This window comes from Myotis yumanensis, unplaced genomic scaffold (assembly GCF_028538775.1).
Source record: "Myotis yumanensis isolate MYYU_CA2020_CCGP unplaced genomic scaffold, mMyoYum1.0.hap1 SCAF_6, whole genome shotgun sequence".
Taxonomy (NCBI): Eukaryota; Metazoa; Chordata; class Mammalia; order Chiroptera; family Vespertilionidae; genus Myotis; species Myotis yumanensis.
The window spans coordinates 96,750,539-96,770,819 of NW_027223757.1; the positions used below are offsets into that span (position 1 = coordinate 96,750,539).

The window sequence follows — 20,281 nt, forward strand, 5'->3', positions numbered from 1 at the left end:
AGCTGCACCAAGCTCCCCTCCAGCTGCACCAGCTCCCTCAGTCCCATGCCTGTGGGTTCAGGGCCACCCACCCTCCACTGGCTGCTACAGATAGGAGACCACACTTTTTCAAAGGTGACATCACAAAATAATGAATCTCCTTTCTCCTCGCCCCCCCCCCCCCCCCCCCCCCCCGCCAACACACACAGCTTGTCTGTGGGAGACCAGCGGCTGTGACGTAGCTTGCTCGGCCCCACCCCTCTCGCCAAGACTTTCAGGGGCTCTTTCGGGTGCCACATGGCCAGGGAGACCGCAGGTCACTCTCCAGCAGATGCCACGGAGATCATCTGGTCTTGGGCGCAGGTGGGCTGTGGGTTTTGTGGAACAGAAAGATGGGTTAAGGACACTTCCATTCCTACCGCCTCAGGAGCAGGACTCCTGTCCCCCCCAACCCAGTGCCCTCGGGGATGTAAGCCTCTGTCCCCTCGTTGTTCCTCACCTGAGACGGGCCAAGTGGATGTTCTCATAGACCTGGATTTCAGGTTTGAACTGAGGAACCGAGGCATCTGGGGAGAAGGAGCCACATGGAGTGAGGCAGACAGTCACCAGATAGCCCAGAGCTGCCTTCCCTCTCCTCCCCTCCCCTGGAGAAGATGGGGTACAAAGGCAATGCGAGCCCCCCTCCGGCTTGCACCCAAGTGCTCTCTTCTTCCCCCTGCAGGGGGGGGTCCTTACCTCTGCACTGAGCCCCCTGGACCCTCCGCCTCCAGAGCATGATGCTGAGGACCAGGATGGCGAAAGCCTGGCCTGCTGTGAACAGCAGCACCAGGATCCAGGGCACATCCCAGCCCGTGGAAGGGGCGCAGAGGGCAGGGGAGGCATCCGTGGGGGCTGTATAAGGGCAAGAGGAACGGAGGGAGGCAGTGAGGGGGTCTGTCCCTGTGCCCCAAAGAGAGGCTTCCCACATCGACCGGTGGGCTCTCCCAAAAGAAGACTTCCCAAGTTTCCCTGTCCCCAGGACCCACCCCCACTTCGCCCCTTTCTAGGTCTCTCACCCTGACCCATGAGCCAACGCCTCCCACACCCAACACACACGACAGCTAACTCCAGAGCAGACCGCCAGCCATGCTGTCATTCCTCCTCATACCCCTCACAGTAATCCACCCTTTCAGGGAAAAAAGTGCTTTGCATGTATTCATTCTTCCGCCACTCACGCCATAGCATTTGCTGAGTGCCCACCACATGCCAGGCACCGTCGGGGCAGTAAAGCCCCGCCCCTGCCCTCATTGACCTTTGCTGATGGAAGTAGGGGCCCTGGGCTCCTCCCTCCCGCGTGTAAAGGGTTATCCCACATCCAACAGCGTTCTTTCTTTGTATAATGGACTTTTTCTGGTAAAACTATCACATATTTTTCTCCTTCTGCCTTTACTATCAATGGGCCATTATAACATCCGTGCATATATCTTTTCTTCAAAAGACAATTATCACCCCAGCAATAATTCTTATTTTCTTCCTCTCTGCTATGGGATATTTCACACAAATCATAGGTTAGCCTATTTTTAAACAATCACATATTCCACAGAAGTCTTCTCCCCCCTCTTGGCTATTGTCTATTCTACCAGAAAGTTGGCTTAACCACCCCCTCCTCGGTTATGGTTACGGCTTCAGCTGAGGGGGGAAAGGCCCTCCTCCCGCAGTGATGGTCAGCTCCACCAGAAACCACCCTCCTGACCGGGCCAATAACAAATTCGCCTCTTTCTCACCTCCTCCCCTGGCCAGCAGGGTAGATGAGCCAGAAGGAACACCCTTCCCATACCCCCCTACCCCCCGCACCCCGTTACCTGCCAGGCTAAAGCTGACCCCCTTGTTCTGAGGCACGACGCAGCGGATGAGCCTGGGTCTGCGGCCCCTGGACTCAGGAAGCCCCTCCCCAGGACACACCAAGAGCAGGGCAGCTCCGTCGCCCCAGAAGGCCTGCACATGGCCCCTCACAGGGCCCCTCCCCTCCACCCAGGTCACAGAGTCCAGGCGCCTGGCAGGGACCACGGAGCACAGGAGGACAGAGCAGGGGGCTCCGTCTGCAGCCTTGGCAGATAACTGGGATCCTGTGGGAGAGAGGGGCCCCTCAGTTCCTTGCTCGGGCTTCCCCATCTCCCAGTAGCCCCTGGTCTCATGCCCCCACTCACCTCTGAGCACGGAGACATCATACACCCTCCAGTTATGGTATTTGTGGCGCTGACCCAGCACCGCGCACCAGTACCGCCCAGCGTCTCCCTCCTTGGATCCTTCCAGCCACAAAGAGTAGTTCCCCAGCAATTTGAGCCTGGACTCCCTTCCAGGCTTTCCAGGGTCTGGGGCTGGCCTGGCCACTTGGATTTGGGTCACCAGGGCAGTGGAGGAGCCTGCTGCAGGGCTGCGGAACCAGGACAGGAGTTCGTCCCCATGGATGGTGGGTGGCAAGGGACATGGTAGCTCCATTGCTTCCCCCGAGGCCACATAGATGGCCTGGATGTTGTCTGTAGGGAGGGGCTTGTGTGAGGCTAGATACCTCCATGAGATCAAACCCCACCCCACCCCCCATCTCAACCTCCAACCCCTGGCTTCCTTCCTTCCTGAGGTCTCCCGGCACTGGTCTGGCTATAAGCACACTTCGCAAGGGACAGCTACAAAAAATGGTGAGATGGAGAGAGAGGGTAGGGGCTTTCCTCCCTTTCCCCAAATGCATGAGGGAATCTGAGGGCAAGAGAGAAAAGGTGGAATCGTTGGCAAATACCCGTATTTCTTCCTCTCATTTCTCCTTTTCTGGAAGCAGTTACTCACCGATTCTCATTTTCTAAAGGAAACTGCACATGACCTGGGTCCTCAGGGTCTCTGGGTCTATCCCAGTGTTAGAGGTGGGGGAGGTCAGCTGGGGAAAATCTACCTTCGTGAGTCAGATGCCTGCCCCAGGCCCCTAAGGAGAAGCGGCAGCCTTGCAGAGCCCCCACCTCCTGCTCTTTACCTGCAGCAGCCTGAGGAGGCCCCCTGAGGAGGAGAAGGAGGAGGAATAAGACCGCCATGGGAGAGCCTTTCAAGTTCTCTTGCCTGGGACCTGGTGTCCCCGGGGAGGAAACAGAGCCCAGATAAAGACCTGCCCTCCCTGGTCTGGAGTGACGGGCTCTGGAGGGGATGGGAAGTTGGGGAGATAAAGCCTAGTTGCAAGTCCACTGGCGGAAAAATGACCACTGCCTCTCTGTCCTGATGGGAAAGAGGCCCAGTCCAGGCCGCTCCGAAGACAGCCTCCTCACCCTTCTGACTCCTGGCCCCACGTCGGTGGAGGGACTCCGACAGAAGCCTCTCCATGCCGAGAAGCCTGCACAGAAGGGGTCCTGCCAGTTTGGAAGCCTTTTCTCCTCCACCTTAAGAGATGCCCTCCATGAAGGAAGGAACTGAGTCTCCAGGTTGGTCTCCATGGAACCCAGCATGAGACTGTACACCCAGTCAATACCTTAGAAATTATTTAAAATGGCCTTTCTTCCCTAACCTGTTTGGCTCAGTGGATAGAGCACCGGCCTGCGGACTGAAGGGTCCCAGGTTCGATTCCGGTCAAGGGCATGTACCTTGGTTGTGGGCACATCCCCAGTAGGAGGTGTGCAGGAGGCAGCTGATCGATGTTTATCTCTCTTATCGATGTTTCTAACTCTCTATCCTTCTCCCTCCTTCTCTGTAAAAAATCAATAACATATATTTTTTTAAAAAAATAAATAAATAAATAAAATGGCCTTCCTTGGGGCTGCCTGATGAGTATATGAAGTTATTACTCAAGGAGGAGAGTAGCAAGAACCTGGAAAATTCACTGGCCCCAGGCAGTGCTCTCAAGGCAGATCTTCAAGTAGCCCTTAATGTGTTATTTATTTTTAAAGGCTACTTCTTTAAAAAAAAATTTTTTTATAAAATAGTCTATGTTAAGTCTAATCAAATAATTGAATCGATATCCCCTCCTGTGGGAACTGACCTTTAGGCCACTTCACAATGGACATTCCCTTTTGCTTAGACCACATTCCACTTGCTAAGACCATTATCTCTCCCCTCCGGAGTTTCCCAGGATCCGGACCTGCACAGAGAATTCTCTGCCCAGAAAAAGCCCGCCTAGAGTCCTTTAAAAACCTCTAATTTCCCGTCTTTGGGGGTGCTGGCACCATTTTGGGGCTCAGCCCATCTGGTCTCCAGATGACCTAACCCTATATAATAAAAGCCCAATATGCTAAGTGTCCAGTCATCTGGTCCTCTGTTCAACCAATCAAAGTGTAATATGCTAATGATATGCTAAGGCTGCTCAACTGCTCGCTATGACATGCCCTGACCACCAGGGGGCAGACTCTCAACACAGGAGCTGCCCATTTGTGGTCAGTGCACTCCCACAGGGGGAGCGCTGCTCAGCCAGAAGCCAGGCTCACAGCTGGCAAACACAGCGGCGGTGGCAGGAGCCTCTCCCACCTCTGCAGCAGCACTAAGGAACAGCGAGCTGAGTGGTAAGGAGCAAGCAGGCGGATGGTAAGGAGCGAGGGGTCCCAGACTGTGAGAGGGTGCAGGCCGGGCTGATGGACGCCGCCCCCGCCCAGTGTACGAATTTCATGCACTGGGCCTCTACTATATATATAAAAGTTTATGCAACTGGATCATTGGTGGACCAGCCGGTCGCTATGAAGCAATCTGACCACCAAGGTGCGAACACTCAATGCAGGAGCTGCCCCCTGGTGGTCAATGTGCTCCCATAGCAGGAGTGTGGCTCAGATGACCGACAGGCACCAGAAGCCCCCTGGCCAGCTCATGGAGAGCTCAGCTGCATCAGAGGTGGGAGCCTCTCCCGCGGACACTCCCCCTGCAGCTCCTCCCCAGCCACCTGCAGCTTCGAGCACTACTTCGTGCTGTGCGGGATCAAGGCAGCCAGCAGGCTAGAGCCCAATGAGCTGGTGGGTAAGGCTGGGCTGCAGCGGTGTGGAGGTCCACTGATCCCCGCAGGCCAGGCTGAGGGACCCCACCAGTGCACAAATCCGTGCACTGGGCCTCTAGTAAATTTACAATCCCTTACCACTTTGGCCTCGTGAGTTCCTCCTCTGGTGACCCTAACAGTCCATGCATACCAAAGACTATATCTAATGTACAACTGTATAATAGACAATGGACCATTCGATAGCAATGAGAATGCACCAACCACTGTGATATACAACCAGATTGAATCTCACAAACATAACGAGAGTAAAAGAAGTCATAAAGTACACAAACAGGCAAAAGTAATCTAAGCCCTGACCGGTCTGGCTTAGTGGATAGAGCGTCGGCCTGTGGACTGAAGGGTCCTGGGTTCGATTCCGGTCGGGGGCATGTACCTTAGTTGCGGGCACATCCCCAGTGGGGGGTGTGCAGGAGGCAGCTGCTCGATGTTTCTCTCTCATCGATGTTTCTAACTCTCTATCCCTCTTCCTTCCTCTCTGTAAAAAATCAATAAATTATATATTTTTTAAAAAGTAATCTAAGAAAATCAAGGTTGTGGTTACGCTTTGTGGGGTGGTAGCAACTGGTGGTGACACGCAGAGGGTCTTCTAGGTGGTAATGATGTGTCTGTTCTTGATCTGGCTGCTGAGGCATGGATCTACGCAATTGGTGCACTTTTCTGTGTGCGTTTACTGTAATAAAAAGCTAAAGGGTGGCCCTTGCCTGTTTGGCTCAGAACATCGGCCTGTGGACTGAAGGGTCCCAGGTTCAATTCTGGTCCAGGGCATGTACCTCGGTTGCAGGCTCAATCCCTGGCCCTGGTTGGGGCACGTGAGGGAGGCAACCAATCGATGTGTCTCTCTTGCATTGATGTCTCTCTCTCTCTCTCTCCCCCCCTCCCTTCCACCCTCTCTAAAAGTCAATGGAAAATATCCTCTGGTGAGGATTTAAAAAGCTAACAGGGCTCTGACCGGTTTGGCTCAGGGGAGAGAGCGTTGGCCTGCGGACTGAAAGGTCCCAGGTTCGATTCCAGTCAAGGGCATGGACCTTGGTTGCGGGCACATCCCCAGTGGGAGGTGTGTAGGAGGCAGCTGATCGATGTTTCTAACCCTCTATCCTTCTCCCTTCCTCTCTGTAAAAAAAAAATCAATAAAATACACTAAAAATAAAAGCTAACAGGTATATATATTATGTAGGTGTAAGGTACAAGGAAAAATAAAACCTGTGTTCTATTAAGAAACAGAATATTACCATTTCAACTAAAAATTAACTATGCTGTGTAACACTTTTCCAAATTTGCTCTTTATCTTTCAGTTGTTCATTACATTTTACGTGTTTTTGAACTTTATACAATGCTGGCATGTTGTATGTAATCCGTGGCTTCTTTTTTTTTTCACTCGACATTAGAGATAATTCAACCATTTTCTTTTTCACACACCTTCACCATACTCAGCCTATCCATGGTCACGGTGTAGTTGTCCATCGTTTACCTCTATCAAAAACTTTATATGTTTTTTCTTCATAAAATCTTGCATTCCTAGACACCTAACCTTTTTTTGTTTGTTTTTGTCAAGTGTTCCTAATCCTACATCCTGCCCAATGTCGCTCCAGTGAAAAAGCTGGTTGAACTCTGCCCGGTCACCTGCTAACTCTCCGCGTTCCAAGCTCCTCCGACTAATTTCTGACCATCGCCGCCCCGTAGGTTCCCGGCACCGAATCCCTCTCCCGGCTGAAGGCCGCCCGCCGGGGCTGGAGGCGGAGCCAGTGCGTGCTGACGTCAGGGGCACGCAGCCCCCGGAGGCCGGGGGCGGGGCTAGCGGGGAACTGCAGCCGGAGAGCGGCGGCCCGAGCCGGGGCCATGGCGAAGCTGCTGAGCTGCGTCCTCGGCCCCCGGCTCTACAAAATCTACCGCGAAAGGGACTCTGAAAGGGCGCGGTCCGGCGCCCCTGAGACTCCAGCGTCGGTCACTGCGCCCCCTCCCAGCTCCTGGGTGAGTCGCGTCCTCCCCCCGTGGGGACATGGTACGGCCCGCGCCCCTTTGCGGCCTTGCCCCGCAGAAGCGCCCATTATCGGAAATCGGGGGAGCCCGCTTGTCAAGTCAGTTGTGCGCGCAGCCTGCGTGGTGCTTCCGGGTTAAAGTGGCGCCTGCGGACTGGCCGCCCGGTCGCCGTGTGCCGCCGCTCCCTCCTGCTCCCCGCGCTCCTGCCTCTCCTCCCGCGGCCCCGCCCGGCCGAGACTTCCCGGCCGGCCCGGTGGACTCCCAAGTCCTGGGCAGACGCTGCGCGGGCTCGGGCGCTGGATGGCTTTGCCCCAAACTGTCGATTTCTTCGACCTCAGTGCCCCTGGGTGCCTCCGGCTCCGTGTTCCCTTCCCTGTGGTACGTTTTGCATGTCCACCGGACTTTTCAACAAACGCCCTGCCGGCTGCGCTCCGCCTCCCGCAGCCTGCTCGGGAGACCCGGGGGCATTGCGCGCATGGACCTGGGCACGGCGGTAGGCTGTGCCCTAAGTTCTCCTCCTCCTTATCTCAAATGATGTTTCCGGTCTCCTGTAACTGCCCACCCCAGCCACATTTCCTTTCGTTGATCAGCCCACTTATTTCGGATGTCCTTCTTTCCCTCTTAAAGTTGTCATGCTGCCCGTTCCTGTCTTCCCTAACCCCACTCTCCCCATAGGCACACGTCCACAGCCCATTTGAAACTGGGTCTCGAGCCCGGCTGGCGGGGCTCGGTGGTTGAACGGCGACCTATGAGCCAGGAGGTCATGGTTCGATTCCCGGTCAGGGCACTTGCCCGGGTTTCGGGCTGGATCCCCGGTGTGGGGCGTGCAGGCGGCAACCGATCAATGATTCTGCCTCATCATTGATGTTTCTCTCTCTCCCTCTTCCTTCCTTTCTGAAATCAATTAAAAAAAGAAAAACTTAAGCTCTAACCGGTTTGGCTCAGTGGATAGAGCATCGGCCTGCGGACTGAAGGGTCCCAGGTTCGATTCCGGTCAAGGGCATGTACCTGGGATGCGGGCACATCCCCAGTAGGAGATGTGCAGGAAGCAGCTGACTGATGTTTCTCTCTCATCGATGTTTCTGACTCTCTATCCTCTCTCTTCCTCTCTGTAAAAGAAATAAAATAAAATATAGAAAAAAAGAAAAGAAAAACTTAAAAAAAAACCCACTGGGTTTTGAAAACCAAGCCAAAATCGTCCAATGCTGCTTTCATTTTTGCTTCTAAGTCCAGCCCCCTGTGTTTGTTCTCATGGTCTGGGGGTCGGGGCGGGGATCAGGTTCAGAGCATGGCTGGGAAGGGTCTTTGGGAGCCAGGGGTGTCCTAGGAGGGACAGTTTTGGAGGCTAAAACCAGAGGACACACATTAGGGTTTCCAAAAGGGAAGGGGAAGAACTTGTCAGGGGGCAGGATCCTTAACGTGGGCATCTGTTTTGGCAGGATACGTACTATCAGCCCCGGGCCCTGGAGAAACATGCCGACAGCATCCTGGCACTGGTACGTCTACCCTGGCGCCTGGGACTACTGCCTCTTTTCAGCCCCAGTGGCCCTCCTGACCTTTCTCCTCCCCAGCCTGGGAGAGGAGTGCCCCTGGGGTGGGGCCTGCTCCAGGCTCGTAGCTTACCTCTCCAACACACACAGACACACTATCAAGCGCGTGCTTTCTTGGCACTCCCGTTGACTGTGCCCACTTTCTCTGGGGCCAGCCTGAGCTATGAGGAAAATGTGTTTACTCTTGGAACCATCCGCAGGTGCTGAGTCCTGCAGTCCCCAGTGACCTGTCCTCCTGGCAACTAACCTCTTTGGCTGCAGGGACAGCTGTTCTCTCTGGCAGGGTTCCTATGGTGATGTTTGTGCATCTCTTGGGGACCAGGCTGTCCTGAGCAGGAATGGAGGAAAAGACTTGATTAACTCGAGTAGAAAGAAAGCCTGGCCTCTAAATGTGATGGATTATGTCTAGAGATGAGAACAGGAAGAAAGTAGAACTTGTACTTACTTTTACCAGCCTGTTATGCTCTGACACATTGCCCTCAACAAATATTGAGCACCTACTGTGTGCATGATGTCATGCACAGGATAGGTACGTCACATAATATCCCTCAGGTTATCCACTTTGCTCAGAGCCTAGGCCTGGAAACGGCAGGGGAGTGCGTGCGTGTGTATGTGTGTGTGTGTGTGTGTGTGTGTGTGTATTGATTGCTTGTCCCTGTCTCTCTGCTGCAGGCTTCAGTCTTCTGGTCCATCTCTTATTACTCCTCTCCCTTCGCCTTCTTCTACTTATACAGGAAAGGTCAGTGTGGTTTCAAAGGTGGTGGGACAGGACACGGGCAGGTGGTTGGCAGATGAGCCGACCCCCTAAAGAAGAAAGGGGACCTGCAAGGATGGCTTCGCTTCTGTCTTCTCTCGGCTGCCCCAGTGAGGGAGTGTGGGGCTGGAGGTTGTGGGGAACTGGGAAGAGCATCTGAGGGGCAGTGGGGAAAGCTTCTCTCATGGTTTCTCCCCTCCCAGGTTACCTAAGTCTGTCCAAAGTGGTACCGTTCTCTCACTATGCTGGGACGTTGCTACTACTGCTGGCAGGGGTGGCCTGCCTCCGAGGTAGGTAGAGAAAGAGCCTGGTTGGTATCTATTCATCATTGGTAAATATTTATACAGCAGCTTCTGCAGTTTTGTGTTGGGCCCTGAGGGAGAATAATTGAGAATGGTCAAGGCGTGATCTTTTCCTTAAAGGGCTTGAGTCCTAAATATGAAAAAATAATTATGAGAAAAGTTTGCTGTTAGCTAGAAAAGATGCATATACCCTACAACTCTTCCACATATACTCATACCTATGTTTGTAATAATGCTAAACTGAAAACAACTCCACAGCCACAAATAGTAGGGTGGGTAGATGCATTAGGGAGTATAGTCCTATAGCAACAAACTAAAGCAATGCAAAGGGACAGACTCAGCTACACTCAGCAATGCAGATGTTGTAATACATGTAATGGTGAAGGAAAGAAGCTGACTGCCAAATAATTTATGCAGTATGATTCCATTTATGTCAAGTTCAAAAGGGAAGTGTATGTAAGTGGAAAACCATGGGCATTGTTATCTTGTTTTTCATTGTTATCTTTTGAAAATATATATATATTTTTTAATGTATGTTTTTTTATTGATTTCAGAGAGGAAGGGACAGGGAGAGAGAGATAGAAACATCAATGATGAGAGAGAATCATTGATCGGCTGCCTGCTGCACACCTCCTACTGGGGATTAAGCCGGCAACCCCGGCATGTGTCTTAGACTGAAATAGAACCTGGGTCTCTTCCCCGGTCCTGTGCTCCTCTTTCCCCAAAGTAACCACTGTCGTCGGGTGTGGTTTTTTCCTGCATTTTTTTATCCTCACTGAGAATATGTTTTTATTGATTAGGAGAGAGAGGAAGGGGCGAGAAACACTGATTTGTAGGTTCCACTTATTTCTGCATCATTGGTTGATTCTTGTATGTGCCCTGACCAGGGATCGAACCTATAGCCTGGGTGTGTCGTGACGGTGCTCCAACCAGCTCAGTACCCAGCCAGGGCTGCACTGACATTTTTGTCCTGCAGCTTGCTTCGCTCTCAGCATTGCTGGGTGCTACCTCTGATGACACACCGCATTCTAGTTCATTCTAGTTTTATTTTCTTTGTAGCACTTATCCTTCTCTGAAATTTTCTTAACTGTTTTTTGTCCTTCTCCAGCCCCACCCCGCCCCCAACTAAAGTGGCAGCTCTCTGAGGCCCGGGCCTTTGCATCTCATTTACTACTGTCTTTCCCATGTCAGAGCAAGGCCTGGCACCTGGCACCTGTTGGGTCATTGGAAGGACAGGTGTCAGGTTTTGAGGCTCCTTGACAGTGAAGGGAGAGCGGATGCGATCACTGAGGGGCCGGGTGAAGAGCAGAGGGAACTCAGCATTGAGAATGGTTCTTGGTTCAGAGAGGGAGGTAGCATGGCAACCAGGGAGGAGCAGTCCAGGAATTGGAAGGAGGCAAGAATGGAGGAGGGACAGGGAGAGTGCTGAGACCCAGGTGAGGGGCTGGAGGCTGGAGGAAGGGAACTTGGGCCCAGTGAGGAAGTAATTATGGGGCAGGAGCCATGAGGCAGATGGCAAGGAGCGAGACTGTGCAGAAAGCGAGCGGCAGGCGTTGGTGAAGGACGGCAATGGGAGAGGGACCCCAGTGTTAGCGGGGCCGAGATTGAGGGTGCGTGGCCTCTTCAGGCTGGGAGAATGCGCACTCAGGGTGGGCGGTCAGCAGTCTGGGAAGAAACAAACTGAGGGCCGAGGGGGACGTGCTGCGGCCAGTGCTGGCTGTACAGGGGGATCGGCTTGCCCTCCGTTTCTCCAGATCTGGGACCCTTTCCTCTCATTTCTCCTCCGGGGCCTTCTGCTTGCCCGTCTCCTGTTCTCTTCCTGAAACCTGCTCATCTTGCTTCCCTCCACCAGGCGTCGGCCGCTGGACCAACCCCCAGTACCGGCAGTTCATCACCATCCTGGAGGCCACACATAGGAACCAGTCTGCGGAGAACAAGGTGAGAGAGTCCAGGGCGGGTGCCAAGCAGGTGCCGCTACTGCCAGGGGGAGGGTGTGCCCGCTGCCCAGGGACCTGTCACTTCTCCTTTCTGCACGTGAACTGTCCGCCATGAACTTTTCCTTCCTCCCCTTCTAATGGAGTATTCTGCCAGAATGGTCTCCTGCCTTCCCCCTCCCCCCGCCACCTGCAAGAATTGCCTAGATGTAGAAACATTGGCGGGGTTTCTGTCCCAGAGCTCAGGTCAGTATATGTTTTGTTGCTGTGTGCATTGAGCTCCGTGCTAGTTTTGTTCGGGGTTGGGACAAGATGGACAGGGATGTCCACTCTTGTGCCCGGGGCACAGCGTGGCGCCAGGAGGGGAAGCCAGGGCACAGGGTTCGGGAGCGGTGCCCGCCGGCCAGGCTGGAGTGTGATTACCCTTGAGAAGGGTGCAGGACCCTGGGAAGCTCTTTCCTGCTACAGGGCTTTCTGGGGCCAAAGGCCGTGGCACTGCCATTGAGCACCACAGTTTGCCGTGCCCTGCAGTCATGTGACTGGCATGTGCGCTTTCCAATCCTCACAAGAACCGCGTGAGGGGCCTCACCACCCTCACTCACCCATCGGAGGCAACAGGCAGAGGACGGTGACCCTGGCCGAGCCTGAGCTGAGGAGTGGCTGGGTCTGGATTCGAGTCCAGTCTGAGCAAAGCCTGCCTGGACTTTGCTTTTCTTCATTTTGTTTTGTTTTTGCTCTTTATATTTTTGTACAAAATTTCTGTTGCTCTCTCTGAGTCAAGTTATTTTTGATCAAAAATTTCTCTGTTTGAAGATATTGGAGCCAGTGTTTGGACTCTTAAATGATCATAAATTTGCTGAAAGGGATACGTGAATCAATTCCCACATACATCATTCTCTAGTGACTGAAAACATTATGTACTATATCTTCCACATATATTAACTAATATACATAAATTATTTTAAAAGTACAACTCGCCCTGAGGGGGCAGGCGGAGGGCTTCCTTCAGGAGGCGCCCTCTCCCCTCTCGGAGGGGCCACTCTGGACATGACTTCCTTCCTCCCCTCTCACTCAAGCTTGGGGCAGCCAGTCTGATCCACTAGGGATTTCTGAGCCTCCAGACAGCAGAGGCGCAGGACCCAGGTGGGGAAGGGAGCAGGACTGGCCACAGCGCCCCTCCCTCAGAAACACCCGCACCTGCGGCTGCCCTCCTGGGGCCCAGCGGCCTTGGGTGTTGGTGAAGCGCAGCTGGAAGCGGGCAGACGGCAGGCTGGTTCCCGACAGGACACCCTCGCTGGATTGTCAGGCCGTCTGAGCCAGGAGGGTCGGCCGCCGCCGCCGCCTCCCAGGCTGCCTGAGGGCCAGGCCCCAGGATGACGAGGGTGGGAGGTGGGCCTCCCTCCACTTCTCAAGCCCCTTGGAGGCCCAGCTCCTTCTCTCCCCACCCCACAGAGGCAGCTGGCCAGCTACAACTTTGACTTCAGGAGCTGGCCAGTGGACTTCCACTGGGAGGAGCCCAGCAGCCGGTGAGCCGCAGCTCTTCCCTCCGTCCCTGCTCGCCCCTCCCTCCCTGCAGCCAAGGCCTGCCTCCAGCACCCTCTCCTTTTAGACCCACCATCCCTCGAACCTCAGACCCCCCCCCCCCCTTGCTGCTCCTGACCCCACCCTCCCCTCATCTTTCCATTCCTCAGGAAGGAGTCCCGAGGGGGCCCTTCCCGCCGGGGCGTGGCCCTGCTCCGCCCAGAGCCCCTGCACCGGGGGACAGCAGACACCCTCCTCAACCGCGCCAAGAAGCTGCCTTGTCAGATCACCAGGTGGGAAGCAGCAGGGAGGAGAGGCCCGCAGGGTGGGAGGGTGGGGGCGGGGATAAAGTGGGGGGGCAGGGCTCTGGAACTGGGTGCTCCATTGTAAGACAGCTGTCATCCGCTGCATGCTTCATATTATTTGTGGCAAAGTCATGTTTATCCATGTGCACGTGTGAAGGAAAGGGCTCCTGGCGGTGAGGGAGAGCTGGGGGAGTAACACTGTTCTGTCTGACACGAAAGCTCTTTTTGGGTGTTTTTGGTTAATCCTCACCCGAGGATATTTTTTTCATTGATTTTTAGAGAGGGTGGGTGGGTGGAAGTGGAGAGAGAGACATCAAATTTTGCCTCCCACACACACACACCTACCGACTGGGGCCGGGGATTGAACTGCAACCCAGGTACGTGCCCTTAACCAGGAATTGAACCTGTGATTCTTGGGTGCATGGACCAACGCTCTAACCACTGAGAAACATTGGCCAGAGCCACGAAAGCTCTTTTGATGAGGCCTAGAGGGAGGTGGGGAGGGGACACAGAGCCCTGGCTGTGTCCTGGCTCCTGGCCATCCACCTGAGCAAGCTAGTTTGTGCACCGTGCATAACCCACCTCGCAGGTTGGCGACAGCACGTAGGGTAGCGTTTTTGAAGGGCATCGAGCTTGCGGGGGACCTGAGAGCATGAGGTAGAGCCCAAGGAAATGGTAGCCGTGGGCACTGATGATGCTGGAGTAACAGTGGAGCTCCTGGTGGTGGCGCCAGAGGCACGTTCCAGGCCAGAGAGGGCGGCCGTGGTGGCTGGTGCTGACAGTGCTGACTGTCAGAGGGGCGAGCAAAGTTGGGGTTCTCGGGGATGCTGGAAGGGGTCATGCAGTGTTGTTCGGGACAAACCCTACTCGGGGGTGAACTGGAAGTGGTTAATTGTCCTTGTCAGTAGCAGCACCTACTTCATCTTGCATGTCTAGATTAGCACATTTGTTCAGTAAAAGTTTATTACGCCCTACTGTGCGCCAGGCTCTGGCACCTCCTACAGGCAGATATCAGGCATATCAAAGTGAGCAAAACAGCCCTCGCTGGTTTGGCTCAGTGGATAGACTGTTGGCCTGCGGACTGAAGGGTCCCTGGTTCGATTCCTGTCAAGGGCACATGCCTGGATTGCGGTCTCGATCCTCAGTAGAAGGCAGCCAATCAATGATTCTCTCTCATCATTGATGTTTCTATCTCTGTCTCCCTCCTCCGTCCCCTCTGAAATCAATAAATAATAATAATTTTTTTAAAAAGTGAGCAAAACAGCCAGGTCCCTGCCCCGAAGGAGTTGCAGTCTATTTGGTGTCTTTCAAACTACCCATCTTGACCTACTAGTGACTCTTGAAATTAATTTAGTGAATCACCGTCATTTTTTTCCCAAGTATTATTTATTTTGGGACTTTTATTAAGTTGCATTTATACATGAACAGATTCATCTTTGATAACTTTGCTTTTACTTATTACATATATAAAGTATTATGTATTATCTCATAAAACTTTCAGAATTGTATATACTGGGCTACAATATAAAATGTATATCTTACAAAGGTTGCAGTAAAAAAAGTTTGAAAAACACCAGCCTTGTATATATATTTCATTAAGTCCCGAAAGAGGCCAGTGAAGCTGTTTGTGTTCGGTCTGGGACAGGCCTGGGCCCCCGTAACTCCATGCTCCCACAGCTACCTGGTGGCCCACACCCTGGGGCGCCGGATGCTGTACCCCGGCTCCGTGTACCTGCTCCAGAAGGCCCTCATGCCTGTGCTCCTGCAAGGCCAGGCCCGGCTGGTGGAAGAGGTGAGCCTCCTGCCCCTGCCCCTCCCCCCACAGCTCTCTCCCCTGAAGGAGGTGGCCTCCTGCCCTTAACTTGGCCTTGCATCTCCCCACTCAGTGTGATGGGCGCCGGGCAAAGCTGCTGGCCTGTGATGGCAACGAGATTGACACCATGTTTATGGACCGGCGGGGGACAGCTGAGCCCCAGGGACAGAAGCTGGTGAGAGGGAGCAGGGGTAGGGGCCCGAGCTAGAGTGTGGGGAGGGCAGCGAGGTTCTGGGGGTCTCAGGAAGTGCACCTGTGGGTACCTCACCCCCAGCTCCACCTAAAGACCTGCTGGTGCAGGAAGCCCACCACAGGGAACTAGATGAAGTGCAGCTGACAGTCAAAGACCAAAAGTCGTCATTGTAATCGTCCCCGAGAAGAAAGCACTTACCACGTGCAACACCTGTACTCAGTCCCCACAACCCCGGGAAGAGGTCGTTTATATTGGCCCCTTACAGATGGCACAGAGGCTTCCCAGGTCACAGCTGGTGGGAGAGCCGGCATTTGCACCGGCTCCAGAGCCCCTGCCTCCATGAAGCAGCCCTGGAAGCAGCACTAAGCCAGCAGGCGGGGGAGCAGGTTCCAGTCCCGGCTCTGCCCGCTGCAGGAGCCCACGGAAACCCCATCGTTGAGGCTTTGGCCTGGGGCGCCTTGGAATTAGTGTGTGTGGGTGTAGACTTGAGCTCAGAGAGGGAGAGGAAAAGGAATTGCCATACCACACAAAAGGCAGTCAGAAAAAATAGACCCCAAACCTGGAAATGAAAAACCCCAACTCCCATCCCCGAGAGACCCCGCCTGTGTCTCCAAGGATAGCTGAGCGGGGCAACTAGAACGTTCTTCCTGGATGTTTGCTCCTTACCTCTCAGCTTCGGGACCTTGTGAAACCGTTGTTTCTATTCCCCATGGAGAGAACAGGAATGCGCCTCCCTCTCCCCTGCGAAGCTCCCACAGCTGCCCTCCCTGCCACACGGGTTCCTCAGCCCCTTGGCCCTTTCCCAGCCTCCTTCCTGCCTCCTTCCGCAGGTGATCTGCTGCGAGGGGAATGCGGGCTTCTACGAGGTGGGCTGCGTCTCCACACCTCTGGAAGGTAGGCCCAGGGCTCAGCCCTCTGTCTCTGCCCCTTGGAATGGAACATCCCCATCTTCCCACATGGACGTGATCTCCCCTGGCCTGACCACTTTCTGTGGGTAAAGTCTGAAACCTTCACTGTGGGGAAAGTCCTCCCCCCATTTGCTTTGTGCACCATACGTCCCTGCCCTGGGCTGTGTCCCTAACCTTTATCCCTCCTCACGATCACACATCTCCCTCTGCTGCCTCAGAACCTTTGGTGGGTGTTGTCTCCCCATCCTGGGAATGCTCACCTTTATTTACCCCTGGTGGGCGTGGTTAGTGCTCTGGTGCCCTGCTGCTGGGGGGAGGGGGGGCGGGGGGAGCTGGGGGTGTAGGCCAGGAGGCCCCAGCCACTCCCCACCTTGTGTTGCAGCTGGGTATTCAGTCCTGGGCTGGAACCATCCAGGCTTTGCCGGGAGTACGGTGAGACCCTCTGCATATTTCTGTGGGGCTCCCACTCACCTGTGACCTGGGTGCCAAGGGCAGGGAGCTGCAGGCATGGGGAGACCCTCACAGGGGGGTTGCAGGAAGGAAGGCAGTGGACAGAGGGTGGATCTCTGTCCACGCTGGTTTCTGGGGAGAGCCCCCCCTTTTACTCCTCTGTTGCAGAGTAGCTGCAGGGAGGGTCCACTCTGGGAGGGTGTGGGCGGCTGGCCGGTGGTGCTGACCCACTCCTGCCTTTGCCCTTCCTCCTACAGGGGGTGCCATTCCCACAGAATGAGGCCAACGCCATGGACGTGGTGGTCCAGTTTGCTGTTCACCGCCTGGGCTTCCAGCCCCAGGACATCATCCTCTATGCCTGGTCCATCGGCGGCTTCACTGGTACCAGCCTCCCTCCTCCCCACACTGTACGCTCATTCAGCTCCCCCTCCCCCAAGGGGAGTGGCCCAGAGTGGGGTGGAGGCTTCAGGAAGGAGAGGGTCTCAGGCTGGTCTGGACGAAGGTATCCTGTGCACATACACTTCACATTTCCTTCCACACTGACACCCCGTTTTCACAAGTAGACCTGGGGCCTGGGCTGGGAAGATCAGGGAGGCGAAGCTTCCTGTGGGTTGTCTCAGTGCACTGTCATCGTCTCCCTCCGTCCTCCAGGCAGTGCCCACGAGTGACATGAGGGCCAGGAGAGCCCTGGGGCTAACCTAGTAGGGAGGGTGGGGTCAGCCTACAGGGTCAGTGGGAGGAGGCTGGGGTGGTGGGCAGGAGTCCCTCAGTCCTTGCCCTTCTTCCCGGTCCTGGTACCAGCCACGTGGGCAGCCATGTCCTACCCAGACATTAGTGCCGTGATCCTGGATGCCTCCTTTGATGACCTGGTGCCCTTGGCCTTAAAAGTCATGCCAGACAGCTGCAGTGAGTACAGCCGCAGGCCTGCCTTGCAGGGGGTGGGCTGCTCTGGCGCTGTGAGCTGGCGATGGTTCCCGTTTCCATGCGGGGAGTGGGTGGCCCGTTGCTGAGAAGCAGACTCCTCCATGAATAGCGAAGACCTTTGTGTCGGGCAAGGGCTTTGTCTCTGCTCTCCCTTCACTTTCGTCCCACTCTAGGGGGCCTGGTGACCAGGACCGTGAGGCAGCACCTCAATTTAAACAACGCAGAGCAGCTGTGCAGGTAACACCTGCCCCCCTGCGCCCCCTCACAGCTCTGCTGGGGGTGCAACCGCTGAAGCTAGTACTAAAGTGCAACTTGGCAAGTGACCACCGCCCCAAATCCCTTGAGTGACCCTGCCCCCACCCTAGATGGCCTAACCCAGGTCCCTGGGACCCTCCACCTTCTTCTTTTTAAAATTGATTTCAGAGAGGAAGGGAGAGGGAGACATAGAAACATCAATGGTGAGAGAGAATCATCGATCAGCTGCCTCCTGCACGCCCCCCACTGGGGATCGAGCCTACCACCTGGGCATGTGCCCTGACGGGAAGTGAACCAAGACCTGGTTCATAGGTCGACGCAGGCCCTTAAATATTCTGACTCATCCCTGGGTGAGGGTCTAGCCCAGGGGTGGGCAAACTTTTTGACTCGAGGGCCACAGTGGGTTCTTAAACTGGACCGGAGGGCCGGAACAAAAGCATGGATGGAGTGTTTGTGTGAACTAATATAAATTCAAAGTAAACATCATTACATAAAAGGGTACGGTCTTTTTTTTTTTTTTAGTTTTATTCATTTCAAACGGGCCGGATCCGGCCCGTGGGCCGTAGTTTGCCCACGGCTGGTCTAGCCCATGGGCCCTGCTGAGCAGGGACTAGGAATACAGCCAGTGCAGGATGAGGTGGCCAACTGCCACCTGCCTCCCTGAGCTCTCCCGCCCCACTGCTCTGTCCCCTGAAGGTACCAGGGCCCGGTGCTGCTGATCCGAAGAACCAAGGATGAGATCATCACCACCACGTGAGTCCTGGGAACCTCTACCTCCTGGGTCCCAGAGAGCCAGACAGTTTCCCTGCTCACCTCTGCCCACTAGAAACCCAGGTATCCAAACCCTTCCTCCCCTCCAGTGTACGTTCTCACCTCCAGGGCTCCTGAGGACATCATGTCCAACCGAGGCAACGACCTCCTGCTGAAGCTCCTGCAGCATCGGTGAGAGCCAGGGTGTGTGTGTACCTACCTGTACACATGTGTACATGTGTGTACACCAGGACCAGGAGGAAGGGAAGAAGGCTCAGGGATGAGGAGTGAAGCGAATGGGTCTAACTCCCATCTGGCATCGCCCCTGCAGGTATCCCCATGTGATGGCAGAAGAGGGTCTTCAAGTGGTGAGGCAGTGGCTGGAGGCCTCCTCGCAGCTGGAGGAAGGTGAGAGGGGATCTGGGGAGGCTCTGGGTGGGGCTGGCAAAGCCAGGTACTGATGGGCCCTCATGTCTCTCCCTGACTAGCCTCGATTTACAGCCGATGGGAGGTAGAGGAAGGCTGGTGTCTGTCTGTCCTCCGCTCCTACCAGGCGGAACACGGGCCAGACTTCCCCTGGAGTGTGGGTAAGGCGGTCCTGGGGCAGGAGAGGGGGTTGGGAAGAGCCCGGGAAGGGGATAGATGCCCAGATGCATGGGCCATGTTTGAGCACCTCCTCTCTGCAGGGGAGGACATGAGTGCACGTGAAAGGCAGCAGCTGGCTTTGTTTCTGGTGAGTTAAGGGGAGGGAAGCAAGATGGGGGTGCCTGAGTGGCCAGGGGCACATGTGGGGCTTGGGGACAGTTGGAAGTGGCAGCTTTTATAGAGTGGGTAGTGGGTTTGGCGGTAGAGGAGGGGGGAGATGTCTGGTGGCTGCCACTCACTGCAGTGCTGTGCACCCCACTTGTCCCGCCTCTTCCCTTAGGCCCAGAAACATCTGCACAACTTCGAAGCCACACATTGCACCCCGCTCCCGGTCCAGCACTTCCAGATGCCCTGGCACCTCTAGGGACCAACCCTCTAAAGTCAGCACTGGGCCTCGTGCTGAAGGACTGGTGGGAGGAGGCCTGAGGATGGGCCCTCGTGTTTGTGATTCTGTGTTCATGTTGCTGTTGAGTTTGTGGAGCGTGGAGTCCACCCCCTTTTCACTGTTCCTCTTGCATGGGTCCTTCATCCGTCCTGCAGTACCTGACCTCCTGGCACACCCTGCTTTAAATGAATGGATTTTTCCTAATAATTAATAAAAAGTATTTTTTCTACTGGCTGGCTAACTGTGTGACTGCCCAAGTACCCAGGGACAAGGCGCTGAAGCCTTGAGGGCCGGGCTTTGGGAAATCCCAGCCCATCCAGCCAGTTCAACCCTCTCCATCTCAGCTGCTCCTCAGGCAACGGGCCCCCAAGCCTCACCCTTCCCTGGTGTGCCTATAGTTCTCACCACTGCAGCCCCTGCCCTGACAGTCCCCCTGCCTACACCCACCCCAGGAGCCCAGGTGGCCTATTGCTTCAACTCACAAGCTTTGTTGTTTACAAGAAGTGCTCTCCAGTGCCTGATTTTACCTACTCAGCTCTTCTACCGATTTCCAGGTCCAACTGGCATGATTTCACCATCAGTATCCCGTTTTCCTTGCTCAGCTCTTGCTACTTCCATGGGGAGTGAGGAACAGTCTGCTCCC

At 55.0% G+C, this 20,281-nt stretch overlaps 2 protein-coding genes across 2 annotated transcripts; one reads left to right on the plus strand and one right to left on the minus strand.

Moving 5' to 3' along the window:
* Positions 1–218: 218 nt before the first annotated feature.
* Positions 219–3,038, minus strand: LY6G6F (lymphocyte antigen 6 family member G6F). The gene is made up of 6 exons (XM_070419465.1): positions 2,981–3,038; positions 2,166–2,495; positions 1,821–2,084; positions 715–870; positions 479–545; positions 219–347 (listed from the first exon to the last, which is right to left on the minus strand). Exons 1-6 carry the CDS (start codon positions 3,036–3,038, stop codon positions 323–325), a joined length of 900 nt encoding a protein of 299 aa, XP_070275566.1. The 3' UTR covers positions 219–322.
* Positions 3,039–6,746: 3,708 nt separating this feature from the next.
* ABHD16A (abhydrolase domain containing 16A, phospholipase) lies at positions 6,747–19,867 on the plus strand. Its single transcript, XM_070418902.1, has 20 exons — positions 6,747–6,940; positions 8,389–8,445; positions 9,172–9,238; positions 9,457–9,543; positions 11,408–11,493; positions 12,942–13,015; positions 13,181–13,303; positions 14,993–15,107; positions 15,202–15,303; positions 16,152–16,215; positions 16,612–16,661; positions 16,937–17,060; positions 17,481–17,585; positions 17,777–17,840; positions 18,555–18,611; positions 18,738–18,800; positions 18,940–19,016; positions 19,097–19,195; positions 19,295–19,341; positions 19,534–19,867. The coding sequence occupies exons 1-20, from the start codon at positions 6,809–6,811 to the stop codon at positions 19,615–19,617; spliced, it is 1,677 nt and encodes a 558-aa protein (XP_070275003.1). The 5' UTR covers positions 6,747–6,808; the 3' UTR covers positions 19,618–19,867.
* The last annotated feature ends 414 nt before the right edge of the window (positions 19,868–20,281 follow it).

What these genes read in the sequence shown, in the direction of transcription:
- LY6G6F (XM_070419465.1), bottom strand. Translation starts at nt 3,038, where the DNA reads ATGGCGGTCTTATTCCTCCTCCTTCTCCTCCTCAGGGGGCCTCCTCAG. An exon ending in GCCTCCTCAGGCTGCTGCAG is followed by an intron (nt 2,496 to 2,980) that starts GTAAAGAGCAGG and finishes CCCTCCCTACAG; the next exon opens with ACAACATCCAGGCCATCTAT. An exon ending in ATCCACTTGGCCCGTCTCAG is followed by an intron (nt 348 to 478) that starts GTGAGGAACAAC and finishes CAAAACCCACAG; the next exon opens with CCCACCTGCGCCCAAGACCA.
- ABHD16A (XM_070418902.1), top strand. Translation starts at nt 6,809, where the DNA reads ATGGCGAAGCTGCTGAGCTGCGTCCTCGGCCCCCGGCTCTACAAAATC. An exon ending in CTGAAGCTCCTGCAGCATCG is followed by an intron (nt 18,801 to 18,939) that starts GTGAGAGCCAGG and finishes TCGCCCCTGCAG; the next exon opens with GTATCCCCATGTGATGGCAG. An exon ending in CTCCTCGCAGCTGGAGGAAG is followed by an intron (nt 19,017 to 19,096) that starts GTGAGAGGGGAT and finishes CTCCCTGACTAG; the next exon opens with CCTCGATTTACAGCCGATGG.